Below are 15,108 nucleotides of genomic sequence, written 5' to 3' on the forward strand. Positions count from 1 at the left end.
TGTTTGTTTTAAAATACCTTGGCTAACCATGAGTGTTATTACTTTAGGTTTTGTTTCAGCCAGTGGTTTGCTAGCACATAGGTCTCTATATCCCTTCTGTATTAGCCAGTTAGGAACACTGTCTTATTCTTTTCTTTTACTTTTTATTGATACATAATATTTTAATATTTGTACATCTTTATGTGGTACAGTGTGGTAATTTAATACATATAGATAATGTGTAATAATCATCTCAGGATATTAACTAGTTTACTCTTGACAATTAGCTTATAAGCGCCCAAAACACTAAATACCCAAAATATAATGTTAGTTGCTCTACCAATTAGTGGGACCCAGGACATTATAACATGCAATTATTTAAATGTATGCTCATATGTTTATGAATAAATGCAATGTTTGACAAAAATTGAGCTCACCTGATAACTTTCCACTATTTTTTCTAATACATGCTTCCAATGTACTGAGATCTCAGAAGATGATAAGACTTTTACACCTACTTCTGTGGGGGCTTCACTGGGAGCTGAAATTTGATGAGAACATTACATTTTAGATACTTACATAAAGAGATTTGAATAAAACTGTTTGCTATATGAATGAATTAGAACTATCACATTTGAAAAATAAATTAGTTTTACTATATCTTCCTTTATTTTTATTATGTTTATTATTACTATGTACACACATTTTCTTACACATGAATGATAATGTAGACATACAATTATTCATGTACTTTTACAAATTATAGAAAGCTTTGTGGATTTCCAGGATACCTTTGAACAAGAAATACATTAATTTGTTTTTATTTCACCCAACTGATATTTTTAAGAAGGCCTCCTTATGTAAATTAAAACTATATTTATCTATTCTACCTTACCAAAAGAACTTCAGTATTTACTATACAAATTATTCATTATAATGAGTTTTCTCCTACTTGTTATTCATAATTAACAATACATAGCAATATAATTAATAAAACTTTCTTCTTTTATGTTCAAGCTAAGAGTTAAAAAAAAAAGAATGTATGATCCTTTGAAACAAGTTGTGACATCCACTGTTTCTTGGGCTCAGGAAAGCTTTTATATGTCTAATCTTACAACTGGGCATCAAGTCAAATATGTATCAAAAAGCCTCTGTTCAGGGACAAAAAGTAATTTACATCCATTATGAAATTTACACAAAGAAACCAGGGAAACATTTAAGCAGGGGTGATCAATTTTTATTGTCTTTCATTAAAAAGGCATAATCCTATTTAATGTTAAAAAATGTTCTGCATATGAACACTGTTGCCTTTCCAAATCAAGGTAAACACGTAGCACTGTGATTGATTTCCTAGAAGTAGAAGATTAACAACTTATGCAAGTTTCAGCACATGCAAGTTTTATGAGACTCATGAAATATTTAGGAAAGAAATATAATTAAACACAAATGGCCATGACTCCATAGATGACAAGCATGGCCTTTTGCCTAGAAGCTTACTTTAGCATCAAATACAGCAGTAAAAAATGATATTGGATGAGAAGATAACTTGTAAAATACTTTTAACTTTCATTTTCTCCAGGAGATGTAGTCATGTTTTTCAAGTTATTAAAACTGAGTCAAGTTATCACATTTCTACTGAATAAGTACAGGAATAGAGAATGTAAGATTTGTCATCAGGACTTTTCCATGGCTTGATTATAAACAAATTATTTCTGCTTTTTATTCTTTCAAGGTATTTAGCTGAGCTAAATGACTCATATGGCTGCCTTTCACATGTGCATTCTTGAATACATATTATATATATTTAGAGTATGCAACATGATGTTATGAGATACTACATATACAATGGAATAACAGAATTGGTAAGATTATTTGAATATATATTACATTTTTTAACAAATATGAAAGCTAATGAGTCTATGACTGAGGATCATATTAGAGAAGTTCAGTTGAATTCTAAGGGACATTTCTGTTTATTTTGAAGTAACAATAATGCAAATTGGATAAACCATTAGATGGAGCCTTTTTTCCTCTAAGAGAGTAGAAGAATACCTCACACAGTTCTAGTTTTCAAAATCTTCCACTTGAGTGTTTGCAAGGGGAAATTGTCTAAGGGTAAATGTGTTAGATCAGAAGTCAATAAAATCTCTATTTGCTTCATTAGTCATTAATTATTTACACAGTGCATATGAGTAAGAAGACATAATGTGGACATTTTATCACTTTTTAACAGGAATATAAATTTAAAAATCTTAGCAGCTTAAATAGGAAATCATAGGAAATAAGGTAACTATGTTAAAAACTGTATGTCATTTACCATAAAAGTCCTCTATAAGCACGATTAATTTAGTTTCTAGAAAAACAGAGAGCCAGTATCAATATTTTTTCCCTAAATGGCCTATAGGACAAAAATTTTCCTTTAAAAGAAAAAAATTTCAACTGATTTTCTGATTCCTCTTTTATATAATCATGTTTAGATACCCACTAATAAAATTTCAGCATGCTATTATAATTAAAAAGAAAACTTACTTGAATGCTGCAGTCACACAAATTTTGTGATATAATTTTGAGCAATTTTATAAGCAATACATATGTTCTAGAGTCTTATGTAGTAGTATGCACAAAGATAAGTTCCAATCCAGTTTTGGAGAATTTTGACAACCACGTTATAATTAAGAGGCAAGGAACAGAAGTCTAGTCAACTACATTGGACTTGATCTAAAGGATGAACAAAAGCATGAGTAACACTCTTGTCATTTACGTGGAGAGACTGGCATTTTATTTTGGCTCAAAATTTGTGAAAGGTGTAGTACTATAGAAGGATCTTCATAAGTAAGACCTGACAGAAAACAAACTGAATGCTAAAGAATTAGATTCCATCTGCCTCACCACATTGGCAAGGCCTCTGTCTTACCGTCTTGTGCTGAATTAATGACTGCTATGAGGCTGTAGGGTCCATCTCCTTTGTTGTTGAAGGCTTTCACTTTGACTTGAAACGCAGTGGAAGGGCTCATGGTTTCATCTTTATGGACATATCGGCCAGTGTCTGGATTAGTAACTGTGATTTTTTCCATTCTTCTCCGTCAAATGGTTTAAATGCCACTATGTAACCAAAATTGTTACCATAGTGGTATTCTCTTGATAAAGGCTAAATAGAGGTTAAAATATTAAATAGGTTTTAGTGATAAAGTTAGCAGTGAGAAAAATCCTGTGAGAATAAATATTCACATAGAAGCATGCTTTCCCTTAAAATGTATTTGCTCATAAGTTAGTACTGGGGGAACATGCCAGAGAAAAATCATGCTCAACATGTGATGACCTCATTGACCAAGAGGCATCCTTGCTATTTCTCAAACATCCCAGGGGCTCCTGCCTTGGACCTTCCCATTTTCAATTTCTCTGCCTGAGATGCAAATAAATTCCTCCCAAGCTTTCTTGAGCCTTCAAGAACACTGATTCTCAGGCCCTATCCTTAGAAACTTGATTTTGAATTTTAGGAGAATTTCTAATTCGAAATTTTTTCACAAAGCTCATTTTATTGGGAAGCAGATATCCACAGGGTTTACAAAAACCATGCCATATGGAAAAGAGTACAATGTCCTGATTTTTATATTTTTATTTTGAGACATTACATTGACAGTAAAACTCGGGAATAAATAATTGGAGACTCAGACAAGCAAAAGGCAGGGTTTTTTCTTTTTCTTTCTTTTTTTCTTTTCCTTTCTTTCATTGTTTCTTTTTTTAAAATCTTGCTTAAAAATCTATTTAAGTGCCAAACATAATATGTGACTACAGAGGACAGAATAAAGTCACCTGAATATGCTCTTACTTAATAAATCAGTCTAATTCATGTAAAGACTAAAACCTGTCTTTTTTCTTGTGGTCCTCAAATCCTTTGGAGCCTAAATTGTGTTCCTCAAATATCTGCAGTACTTAAACATTAAAAATCTGGACCGTATAAATGAATTTATGGAGTGTTACCTGGATAAGTGCCAGATGCCTACTTCAGGTAATTCTGTGCTATCACAGTTTTCCCCACACCCTCCCAATTTCCCTCCCACCTCAAAAATCAACAAATACTATATCTGATATAGAAGTTCTCCTTTGGATAAAGAAAATGTAATAAACTGTTTGGATTACTCAGTAACAGTCCCCTGGATGACTTCTAAGACTCATCTATCATGATGGATTACACTAGTAAGAAACAATCTCCAATTTAAAAAATGGGTTTGGATAGAACGTCTGCAAATTGAATCTTTGGAGTTCAGATTGTCCAGAGAAAAAGTTATAAATTATAACTGGGTTACCAGACCACAATGAATTTAAAATATTTCTGGAATCAGAGAGTTGAATATTTAATAATCTAGGCTACTGCATCCCTTGGTGTTCAGGACCCTTTTTTTTGCATAGGATCTGCCCACCTTAGCCTTTGCAAGCCAGAGAAAGAAAAAGAAGTAATTCACTCTTGTTTGTGGATTGAGAATTCTGCTTTGTTTTGAATTTATTTCAGAAAATAAAATGTGTTTGCAGTTCAGTATAGAAGTACCCTATAATATGTTCAATTCAATCAATACTTACTGCCCATGTTATTGTCAGCTCTCTGTTGCTTCCACCTCCACCTCCCACATCTGAAGGAGCCACATTTGGTGCTGAAACAAACAAACAAACATATGAAACAACAAAAACAGAGACTATGTAATTTTTTTTTCTGATGATAGTGTTCTTATTTACCTCAGAAAACATGATTTTTTTCTTTCACTAGGAAAAACAAGCTGCCTGCATGATCCCACTCAATTATAATAACAATGGCTCACAGTAGCTGTAATAATCTGTTTTACTGCCAAGATAAAAATTGACTCTGTGCCATAGGAAATGTGCTGGTTTCCTTCAGCAAAGGAGAATGAAGCAAACTGGCCTCATCCATCTTTTGTGTGATGTGTCCTTCCATTTAAAATGACTTTTTAAGAATATATATATTCTATTGGAAAATATTTTAGAGCTCTCACTTGAAACCCTACAAATTTCCCACAACTTACTGTTTTGCCAGTTTTATACTTCATTCTACAAAATAAATATTAAGATTCCATACATTTATATTAACATTGGATAATGTTTCCCCAAATATGTGGATATAAGAAAAATGCAATAAATCTAATATTATCTCTTATGCTCTCATTTCCAATTCCTAAGTCTCTTTTGGAAGCTTGCCCCATCAGTGACTCCAATCCTTCTGTTCTGGAACCTCTTACATCATCTTTCAGTCTCAATCTCTGCTGGAGAGTTTTCTCACTGTGCAGTCTCTCCTCTCTTAAGAACTTTCTTGTAATGCTGCTTCCCTCTTAATCCCCAACCCATCACACCCTTTCCTGTCACTGAAGTGTGTGAAAGAACGAACACATGACTGTCTTTTGTATTCATTACATAATCACTTTTTAACAACCCTCAATCTGTTTCCACTTCTTCATATTCCTAAAATCCCTATTTCACAAAATTGATCTTAACTGCCAAGTCCAATGGGTTCCTTTTTTTTTTTTTTTTTTTTTTTTGATTTTCTCATTCCTTGAAATCCCTTCAGGGTAGACACTGTATCTTGTTAGAAGTGTAGACATGGCCTCTAACTGGAGATGTGCAGATGAATGATGCTTTGTCTGTTTTGAGCATGCCCCAGCTACTGGCTGCCTAGGAAGAGGTCTGGGTTTCCATAAGCTGTGTACATTCCCCATGCAAATGTGTTGGCTCAGTGGGAGATATTATTCCCAAATTGGTTAACCCTTCCAAGAGATGAACTGTCATTTCTTCTCAATTCCCTTCCCAAGGTGACATGGTCATATCTTCCTCAGAATCGTCTTAGCAAGGTAACATTTACTGAAGTACAGAACCTAACAAATAATTATGATTAAAAAAGACAAGCCTCAAAACATCATGTTAGCTATGTAAGTTCTTAGAAGAAATATGTAGATTTATTGCACAGAAACAAAATGCATGCTTTCCCTTATATTTATAAAACTATATGATGATTTCCTTTTCTCATGAAAAAAACCTGAGTGATTTCAATTCATTATTCAACTGTTACCACAGTGAATGTCAGAAGGTAAAATTCAGTGCACAGGGTTGTTAAAAGTGAAGTTGTTTGTAGCTCTTTAAAACACATATTGAAGACTAGGATATTAAAATAACTCTGGAAACACTTCTAACTCCATAACTCATGTTCTGAAGTTAAAATTCCACATGCTATAGAAAAACAAAAAAGGTTATTGTCTAATAATCAATGAGTAAAGGTTTTTTTTGCAAATAATTGCAAAAATACCTCTAAAATAATAAACTATACCACAATTCGTTGAATCAAACACTGCCTTCCTTGGGACAAGTATATTAGTTAGGATGTTACATTATAATTTATAATGTAATTAATGCATTTCATTATAATCATTTTTAACCTTATGATAAGAACAGAGCGAAAGATAGAGTGTGTTTACATTGCCACTTTATGTTTAAGTGCTTTTTAACATGCTTCAAACAAATAATTCAGAATTGATTTGCTCCTCAAATATTGCCTGTTGGGCTCATGTTGCTGAAAACAAGACAATGAAGAAAAGCACAGAAGTAAAAGTAATAAAAAGTAGCTTTGTTTTGATATCTTACTTAGATTATTGACTTAATTTCCCCCATGTTGCCTTAAATATTCACCAGTAGCCTTAGCAGATTTGGGGAATTTTTCACAGATGCAGTTAGCACATAGCCTACTCATCTAACTTGAATCTGAGAACAGAGCAGTTAGATGCTGTTTGGTTTTGTTTTCCTCCTGTTGGCCCTGGTAACACAGGAGGACCTGGCCACATGGTGACTTTTTTAGGCAAGTAAATCACCATAAGCACAAGGAAGTCTGTTTAGCTCCAGGCTTCAGCACACTGAACAGAAAACAAATTGACATTCTTTAAATAATAAATCATTAAAACGAATTTAAGCTAATATTTTTAAAAATGCTAAAATATTAATAATGAATAAGCAATATTTATAATTTTACTATGAAAGGTAAAAACAGTGGGATATTTTAACACATTCTTTTGCCATCATTTCAGTCTAACTGCGATTCCCTTGAGGTTTTTTATAAGAGTGCCTCTGTATTACAGTCACAGGTTTAGAAAACTTAAAAAAGAAAATCAAGTTATTGCCATGATTATCTTTCCTATGAAAAGAAGCTAATACTGCCAATCTCCCTTTTATATTTCAATATAAAACAATTTGTATATAAACATCACTTAAACAATTTGTATATAAATATCATTTTGGGCTTTGATGTTTTATGTAACAGTGTTGAAACTGGCTTGTAACAAAACCAAAATTATGAAAATAGAATATATAAAGATTGGATCTTGACTCAGAATATATTAACTACTTATTTGTTGCTAATTATTTCCTTGACTTGAAAAGTCACTTTTAGACAAAAAATTTAAACATGAATGTAAATTTTCAGCTTAAGTTGCATCAAAAGTCCAATATGATTTAAAACAAATATCTTAGTAAGAGATTTTAAATGGTTCCATAAGTATTATTCTAAGAGATTACAATTTAACACCTAGTTTTATTCTATTTTTATGTCTTTATGTTTAAGCACTTAAATATATAATTCTGAAAAACTCTTTTTTCTATGTTTTTTACATTTTTAAATCTTTTATTGACTTTATTTTTTTAATACACAACAGCAGTGGAATGCATTACAATTCTTATTACCTATATAGAGCACAATTTTTTGTATCTCTCTATATAAGGTATGTTCACACCAATTTATGCCTTTATACATGTACTTTGTTTGTTTTTTTGCATTACAATTCTTAATACACATATACACCACAATTTTTCATATCTCTGTATATAAAGTATGTTGACATCCAATTCAAGTCTTCATACATGTACTTTGTATAATGATGTCCTTCACATTCCACCATCTTTGCTAATCCCCTGCCCCCTCTTTTTTCCTCCCACCCCTCTTCCATATCTAGTGAAAAATAAAATGAAACAAATTGTAGAATATTTGGATATTCAAATAGAAGTAGTTCTTTGTAACTCGTGAGATCCTACATTGATGGTGGAGCAGATTGCTAGCAGTTCTAATGCACCTACTATATTAAATTGATATTCTTTCATTATAGATAAAAATAAAGAAATTTCAAGACAGCTCTCAAAAATATTAATGTTTCAGCATCTTATCAGGCAGAGATCGGAGGTTTGTTTGTTATTATAGGCTTTGTTTTCAAATAGGAAATTATAACAGGAGAGTAGAGTAAGTATATTAATTGCTCAATGCAATGATCCTATAAGAAAAGTCAGTTGTAGATAGTGGTTAGATAGGCAAAAAAGAATGCTATAAATTGAAATAATTATATGCAGAATAAAATTCATAAGTAAAATCCAAACCAGTAATGGATTATTTCTTTAAATAAAGTAAAATATTTGTTACTTTCTAGTTTACCTTTCTGTGTGTATGAAAACCAAAATCATCTAATACAGATGTTAAGCTTGTTTTCAAACAAAACAAAATATATTTGGTAGTAGATACTTCTAAATCATAATATGTAAATCCCACTGTTGCTTTGATCACACCTTCCTTTCACCATCTGCTATTAATGACTGGTAGTTAGTACTGCCAGCTTATCCTCCTTATTTCTCCATTTTTTCTTATACAAATAATTTTGAGTAACTATGGACAATATGCTGTGTTAAGCACTAAAGATAACAATATAAATACAATTTGCTTCAAGTCCCGAAGATGTTCTTTATGATGGTAGAGGTTAAGTGCACACTACTAGTTTTAATTCATTGTGTTAATTGTCCAAAATTTATAAAAGTGCTGAATGAATAAAATGATCCGTGTTTAACAACAGACTTATCTACAACTTTTGAATTATTTTTACTTATCTCACCTAATTGGACACTCACACAACACTTTAAAGTACAAAAAAGGCAAATGAATCCCAAAGAAGCTAATTGTCCAGGTTATACTACTCACAAGTAGAGAAGCTGCCAACTTTAATTTGGGTCTCCTGATGGCTTAAAAATCAATCTATATTCTTTGATTCTTTTAAAATGATTTATCTACTTAATTATTAATGACAACTTACTCTCACATAGTAGTTTCTTACTAGCTATAAAATATGTTCTTAGTGGCATTCCTGTCTTTTATTAAATAAGGAAAAGAAGAAAAAAACAACAGAAAGAAAAAAAGAAATGGAAAAATCTAAATGAAAGAAATACTAGCTTTGTTGGACATGAAATTCAGACTTAATACATAACATGAAAGTGTTTATTCTGGTTTTGTTATTTTTCCTCTTTTCCTCTTCAAACTGGCTTGAACTGGCAAATAAACACAAAGCTGTCAAAATAAACCTGATTGCACCATTTGAGGCTATCAATTCACCAACTGCACCTGCAGAGCTATTAGCTGTGGGAATATATCTTACAATGACTCATTATTTCAAAGGATGTTTTTATTATCTCTTTCTTACAGTCAAAATTAAAAGGGCTAAAATGAATTACAAACATGCCTTCTAATTCTTCATTTGGGAGCATCCATTTTATAATACACTTGTCTGAATCCAAAGAATACACTCAACTGTTCTCTGAGATCTTGACATTAAGTAATTGGACAGAACAGGGCATGTGCAGCATTGGATAATGTCACCTCTCTTCAGTTAGCATAATGAGGCACAGATCAACTTTTCCATCAAATGGAAACTAGCCTTTATCCCACATAACATATGCTGGCATCTCTTAGAGTCGTTATAATTGCACATGACAAGACAAATATCTCTCATTTAGAAAGTCTTTTTACTTTTCTGTAAGAATGAAAAATGTAAATGTCCAATTTTATGTATATTCATTTTTAATAAAGTAGATGAAAGGAAAAACAAAAAAGAGAAATTCTGTTGAATTTTATTTTGTGAATACATAAAATCATTCTTTTAAGATGATAAAAAATTCTATGAAATAATATGATCTGTTATGCTTTTAAAAATGGAAATATGTTACCAAGTGAGATGATCAATTACAAAGTAGACAGGAGACCATATTTTTATAAGCATATTAAATTTTAAAATTAACATTAATAGCATAGTAAATATGTATTGAGCAAATATTATGTACCACAATGCTGCTATCCTGTGTTTTTAAATCATAAAAGTAATCCCATAAGACAATTGATTCCCATATAAAGATGAGACTGTGTGGCTCCAAGAGATTAAGTAATGTGTTCCAGATCCTAGAGCTTCCAAATGATGATGCTATGATTCCATAGAGGATCAATGGCTTGGAACTTCAGTACTGTGCACTGTCTTCAGATAGAATTTAGGAGCAAAACATTTAGAATTTGGAAGAATTGGATTCGAATTCCAACTCTGCCTCCCATTAGCTGGGTACAATCTTCCTCATGTCAGACCAGGAATAATCATAATTTTGTAAAGCTGTCATGAAAATTAAGAGAAGCAATATAAGCAGAGACTGGGTAGGATGGTGTAAGTCTGTAATCCCAGCAGCTGAGAAGGCTGAGGCAGGAAGATCCTGAGTTCAAAGCCAGCCTCAGCAAAAAAGTGAGGCACTAAGCAACTTAGTGAGACCCTGTCTCTAAATAAAATACAAAATAAGGCTGGGGATGTGGCTCAGTGGTTGAGTGCCCCTGAGTTCAATCAGCATATTAAAAAAACAAAAGAACAAAAAAATATATATATATTTAAGCAGAGAGTGAAGCATTATATCTGATAACCTATGTCCCATATGTGAATGGTGGCAACCTAAAAGTTGACTAATCAAAATTCCTAAAGCATTTTCTGATGATAGATTAATAAATGTGTTATAGGTTACAGGATTTAGTTTTTCACAATGTAAATGAATCATCCCCTGTGACTACAGGGCTTCACCTTGTTCTGAGATTAAGACCTTTATCATTTCATAGTTGTGTTTGCTCTTCTGCCTATGATGTCATTTAAAATAATTTATTTTCTAAGCACACTAGACAGAAAGTTAAATCCTTAATAAAATACCATTTGAGTAAAAATAAAGTAAGAGATGATGCCAAAAATAAGTTGGTTGCCACAATTTGGGGTTTGATATTACTTTGAAACATTTTTTCCCCTAGAATTTAAGAAGAAGAAAACATTGAAGTAGAAAATTCTTCAGAGGTACATACCACTAGTATTAAGCAAGGGACTTCTAGGCATTATATTAAATACAAACTATATTCATAGACCCAGATATGAAACAATTAAATTGAATCTGAGACATTGGTATTTTTATTGTTGCTCTTAAAAATATTTAATTTCATTACTTCTACTTGGGAATTTAAAAATAAGCCTAAGACAAATCCTATGGCAATCATGTCCAGATGATGAACTTATGTAACAAATCCTTCTCTGATAAAAATATTAAAGTTATTGTTTTTAATAAAATTTGTAAAAAGAGGGAGGTCTACTTCTATTCTCAGTGCCAAAGGAAAGCATCCTCCTGTCTGTGAACCATTTTTACTTCAAGAAACAGTGTGCAGATAAGACTTGGTTTATATGACATTAATCAAGAGATTGCAGAAAATTAATAAAATTCAATGAGATTTTTGTTTAAAAAGGTTTGTATTTGAGGTAGGTATGTTACAGTGTTGTAACTGAAATGCTTGCTTAGACCAATTTAATCATTCTGTATTTTTCTCCAACTTTATTTTGAAAATGAAAATGCTTGTTAAATCAGATCAAGTGCATGATCTCTCAGTGTAAAATTATGTGGTCAAAACCACTGGTTCAGTCATGCCCCATTTTCCTTTCTTTGTATTTTTCAAGAAAGAACAACTGTGTTCAGCCTGCCAAACAGTAGCCTCCATTGCAAACATAGGTGACTCTAGGGAATAATAATAATAAAAATAAACACAGGGGTGCTGGCTCTGTACAACTGTGCTTCAGACAGCTTTGGCTTAGATGACTTCTATATCCTAAGAGATTTCTATGAGGTAGAGAAGAGGGAACACTTTTTGTTTCCTAGGTGAACACACTAAAACAAATAAAAATAATACTTAGGACATCTCTAACATCTTAGTTAAGGATTAAATAAATTCAAACTTCTAATGCAATTCTAATACAGCTTCACATAAGCAAATAAATTTTTAGGATCCTGCTTGAGATATTGCTTTTATCAGAAAAGCTCAATATATCAGTGGAATCAGACAGATCTGAATTTGAATTCTGAATCGCACAAGTAGGTGTATTAACTTAGGCAAACTACCCAGTGTCCCCGAGTCTACTGCTTATTAACAATCATAAGGACTGTTCTCCTATATGGAAATATTATCATGAGGTTAAATGAAATTTAGGTGAAAATACTCCCCACAGACCATATATCTTAATCCTATTTTCTTCACTTAAGGGTCATCGTTTTCATCAGATAAATTTGATGAAATTATATAAAACTGTGAAAGACAGCTTATTGATGGTTATCTCTGGGAATCAGTTTGTTTTAAAAACTAAAGACATTAGAAATAGAAGTTCAGAAATTATACCATGTAACTGAGATAGCCAGAAACATGGATAAGTGGTATTAAGAGAACACAGCAGGATTATATGATTATATTCTAGTCTGTTATCTGCTTAAAATCTTTTCCCCAACAGCACGCCTGTAATCCCAGAGACTCGGGAAACTGAGGCAGGAGGCTCTTGAGTTCAAAACCAGCCTCAGCAAAAGCAAGGCGCTAAGCAACTCAGTGAGATCCTGTCTCTAAATAAAATACAAAATTGGACTGGGGATGTGGCTCAGTGGTCAAGTGTCTTCTAGTTGATCCGTGGTACCCACTCCCCCTCAAAAACCCCAACTTTTTCCCAAAATAAAGTGCTGAAGTTTAGCAGAGTATAGTCAAAATAAAAATAAAGGAACTCAGAGAGCTTACAAAAACAAAATCCTTTTGATATACAGGAATGATAAATGAAGAGCTATCATTAGAATCAAAATTACAGTTTGCTTAGAAATTCAGGGTGTGGGGAGAAGGGAGGGGGCATGCAGGTAAGAAAGATGGTGGAATGGGATGAACATCATTACCCTAAATACATGTATGAAAACAAGAATGGTGTTACTCTGCTTTGTGTACAACCAGAGACAATGAAAAATTGTGCTCAATATGTGTACTATGAATTGAAATGCATTCTGCTGTCATGTATAACAAATTTGAAGAAAGAAATAAGTTATTTAATTAATTAATTCAGGGGGAAAGGGGAAAAGAGTGCTTCTTTCAGTAAAAGCTACTTAAATGGAGTTGGTAATTAGCATAAAAATGCCAACCTGAATTTGAAGAACAGCCAAAGTTGAACTATGATAAAAGAGAACTTGAGTTATACCTAATGTTAAAAGAACACATCCTGGCTATGTCTTGGGGATGCTATGACTCCCCATGTGGCACTGATCTGAGAAGTCCTCAGTAAATTCTCTCCATGCCCTGCTCTCTCTCTGCCCACACCCTCCATCTGCAAGGACATTCAATTATAAATGCCTCAGAAGTGAAAAAAAAATCACTAACCTTCTATATTAAATTCTAAATTAAATCCTGGAACCTGTTTAATCCAGAATCTGCCTGGTTAAAATTCAGAATGTACATTACAGTCTATCTTCTAAATGCCAACTTCATTTACATAGTGTCTGGTAGACTGTGCAGTGGTTTCCATTTACTTCTTTCCTAAATTAATTATGCAACAATATTCAAAACTTAATATTTCCTGTTTTTGAGTTTTGGCCGGCCACCTTGATATAGAATACACACATGTGTGAAATACATACACACATACATGTTTTGATGAATCTCTTACCTTAGAGCATTATTTATTTCCAAATACTTTCCTCTACTTATTAGACTGAGATCACATTTATAAACATTTTGGAATTTAGTTTCTTGTACATACCTGCGCCATCTGTTTTAATCCTGTTCGATGGTAAACTGGGCTCTCCTATACCCAACGTGTTAGTAGCTATCACTCGAAATTCATACTCCATCCATGGGATTAGGTCCACTGCTCTTGCTGCCTCCATATTTCCTTCAATAATTGGGGGATCTAAATAAAATAAATATTGAATGGAGATTATTAGTTGCCTAAATTGTTATTTGTATCACTCTTCATTTTCATTTCATTTTCTTGAAGAGAATGTACATATTATGTGGAATTAAAATAAAAATGATAACTAGGAATGTGAAGTTCAAGTAAGAGAAGAAGTTATTATAAATAATGCACTAGAAAAAGACATGCAACATAAGAAGTTTGAGGTAGGGCACCGAATTCTGTATTTCTCAGGAAGGCTCAGGTCATGCTGATGCTGCTGGTCCAGGAACTATAGCTTGAGGAACAAGAAGCAGTGTTCTTGAGGTGAAACCTAGAAAGATTTCCAGAGGCAAAGGTAAAACTAGCACAAAAAGTTTATGCGCTGCCACAGGTGTAGTCTACACATAGCAAAAGATTTATTAATAGGGTAAAAAAGGATAATGATTATGACCTTTTTTTTGTTGGTGTTACAGTTGTGTACTTAGATCATCTGGGGCAGTGATAATAAATATTATACTAGTAAAGTACTCAGAATTCATGTTACTAAATACTAATAGGCAATTATAAATTATGAGTAGGATAAGACCTTAGCTTGCTTATTTAATTGAAATATGATAAGATATACAATCAAGATAGGTTCATGCCTTACTTTAAGCTCTCTGAAAATATTTCTACAGGATTTTTATAATTAACTTACACATACATATGCATACAAATGCATATACACTACCTCTTTGGAAATTTTTTTCTTTTGGCTTGTCTTGTGACTCATTATGTTAATATTTAGGGAATTTTCAGCCTGCAATGCAAACTATGAATATGCAGCTTCTTAAGATGTTGTACCCATTACCATAATAAATGCAAAGCATCTTGGTGTTCAGTTTTACTTTTAGAAAAATTCTTCTATAGCTCAGACTGTTTCATTTCTCACTCTGCTGCAAGTTTTGCTATTTATTCTCTTATTTCATTATACATTTGTTCTATAGACTTGACATGATTTTTTAAAGAATTTTTTAATAACTTTCTTTTATTTATTTATTTTTAATGTGGTGCTGAGGATTGCCAGTGCCTCACA

The 15,108-nt window shown here is 32.4% G+C and overlaps 1 protein-coding gene across 1 annotated transcript; it reads right to left on the minus strand.

Moving 5' to 3' along the window:
- Window positions 1-419: 419 nt before the first annotated feature.
- LOC144366521 (contactin-1-like) lies at window positions 420-14,043 on the minus strand. The gene is made up of 4 exons (XM_078020765.1): window positions 13,899-14,043; window positions 4,558-4,628; window positions 2,894-3,127; window positions 420-520 (listed from the first exon to the last, which is right to left on the minus strand). Exons 1-3 carry the CDS (start codon window positions 14,023-14,025, stop codon window positions 2,990-2,992), a joined length of 336 nt encoding a protein of 111 aa, XP_077876891.1. The 5' UTR covers window positions 14,026-14,043; the 3' UTR covers window positions 420-520; window positions 2,894-2,989.
- Between the last annotated feature and the right edge of the window lie 1,065 nt (window positions 14,044-15,108).

Source organism: Ictidomys tridecemlineatus, chromosome 9 (assembly GCF_052094955.1).
Source record: "Ictidomys tridecemlineatus isolate mIctTri1 chromosome 9, mIctTri1.hap1, whole genome shotgun sequence".
NCBI classification, from domain to species: domain Eukaryota; kingdom Metazoa; phylum Chordata; class Mammalia; order Rodentia; family Sciuridae; genus Ictidomys; species Ictidomys tridecemlineatus.

Coding starts and splice junctions, on each gene's coding strand:
- LOC144366521 (XM_078020765.1), bottom strand. CDS start 14,025: ATGGAGGCAGCAAGAGCAGTGGACCTAATCCCATGGATGGAGTATGAA. Junction 4,629..13,898: donor GATTAAAACAGATGGCGCAG/GTATGTACAAGA, acceptor TGTTTGTTTCAG/CACCAAATGTGGCTCCTTCA. Junction 3,128..4,557: donor AGCTGACAATAACATGGGCA/GTAAGTATTGAT, acceptor ACCTCTATTTAG/CCTTTATCAAGAGAATACCA.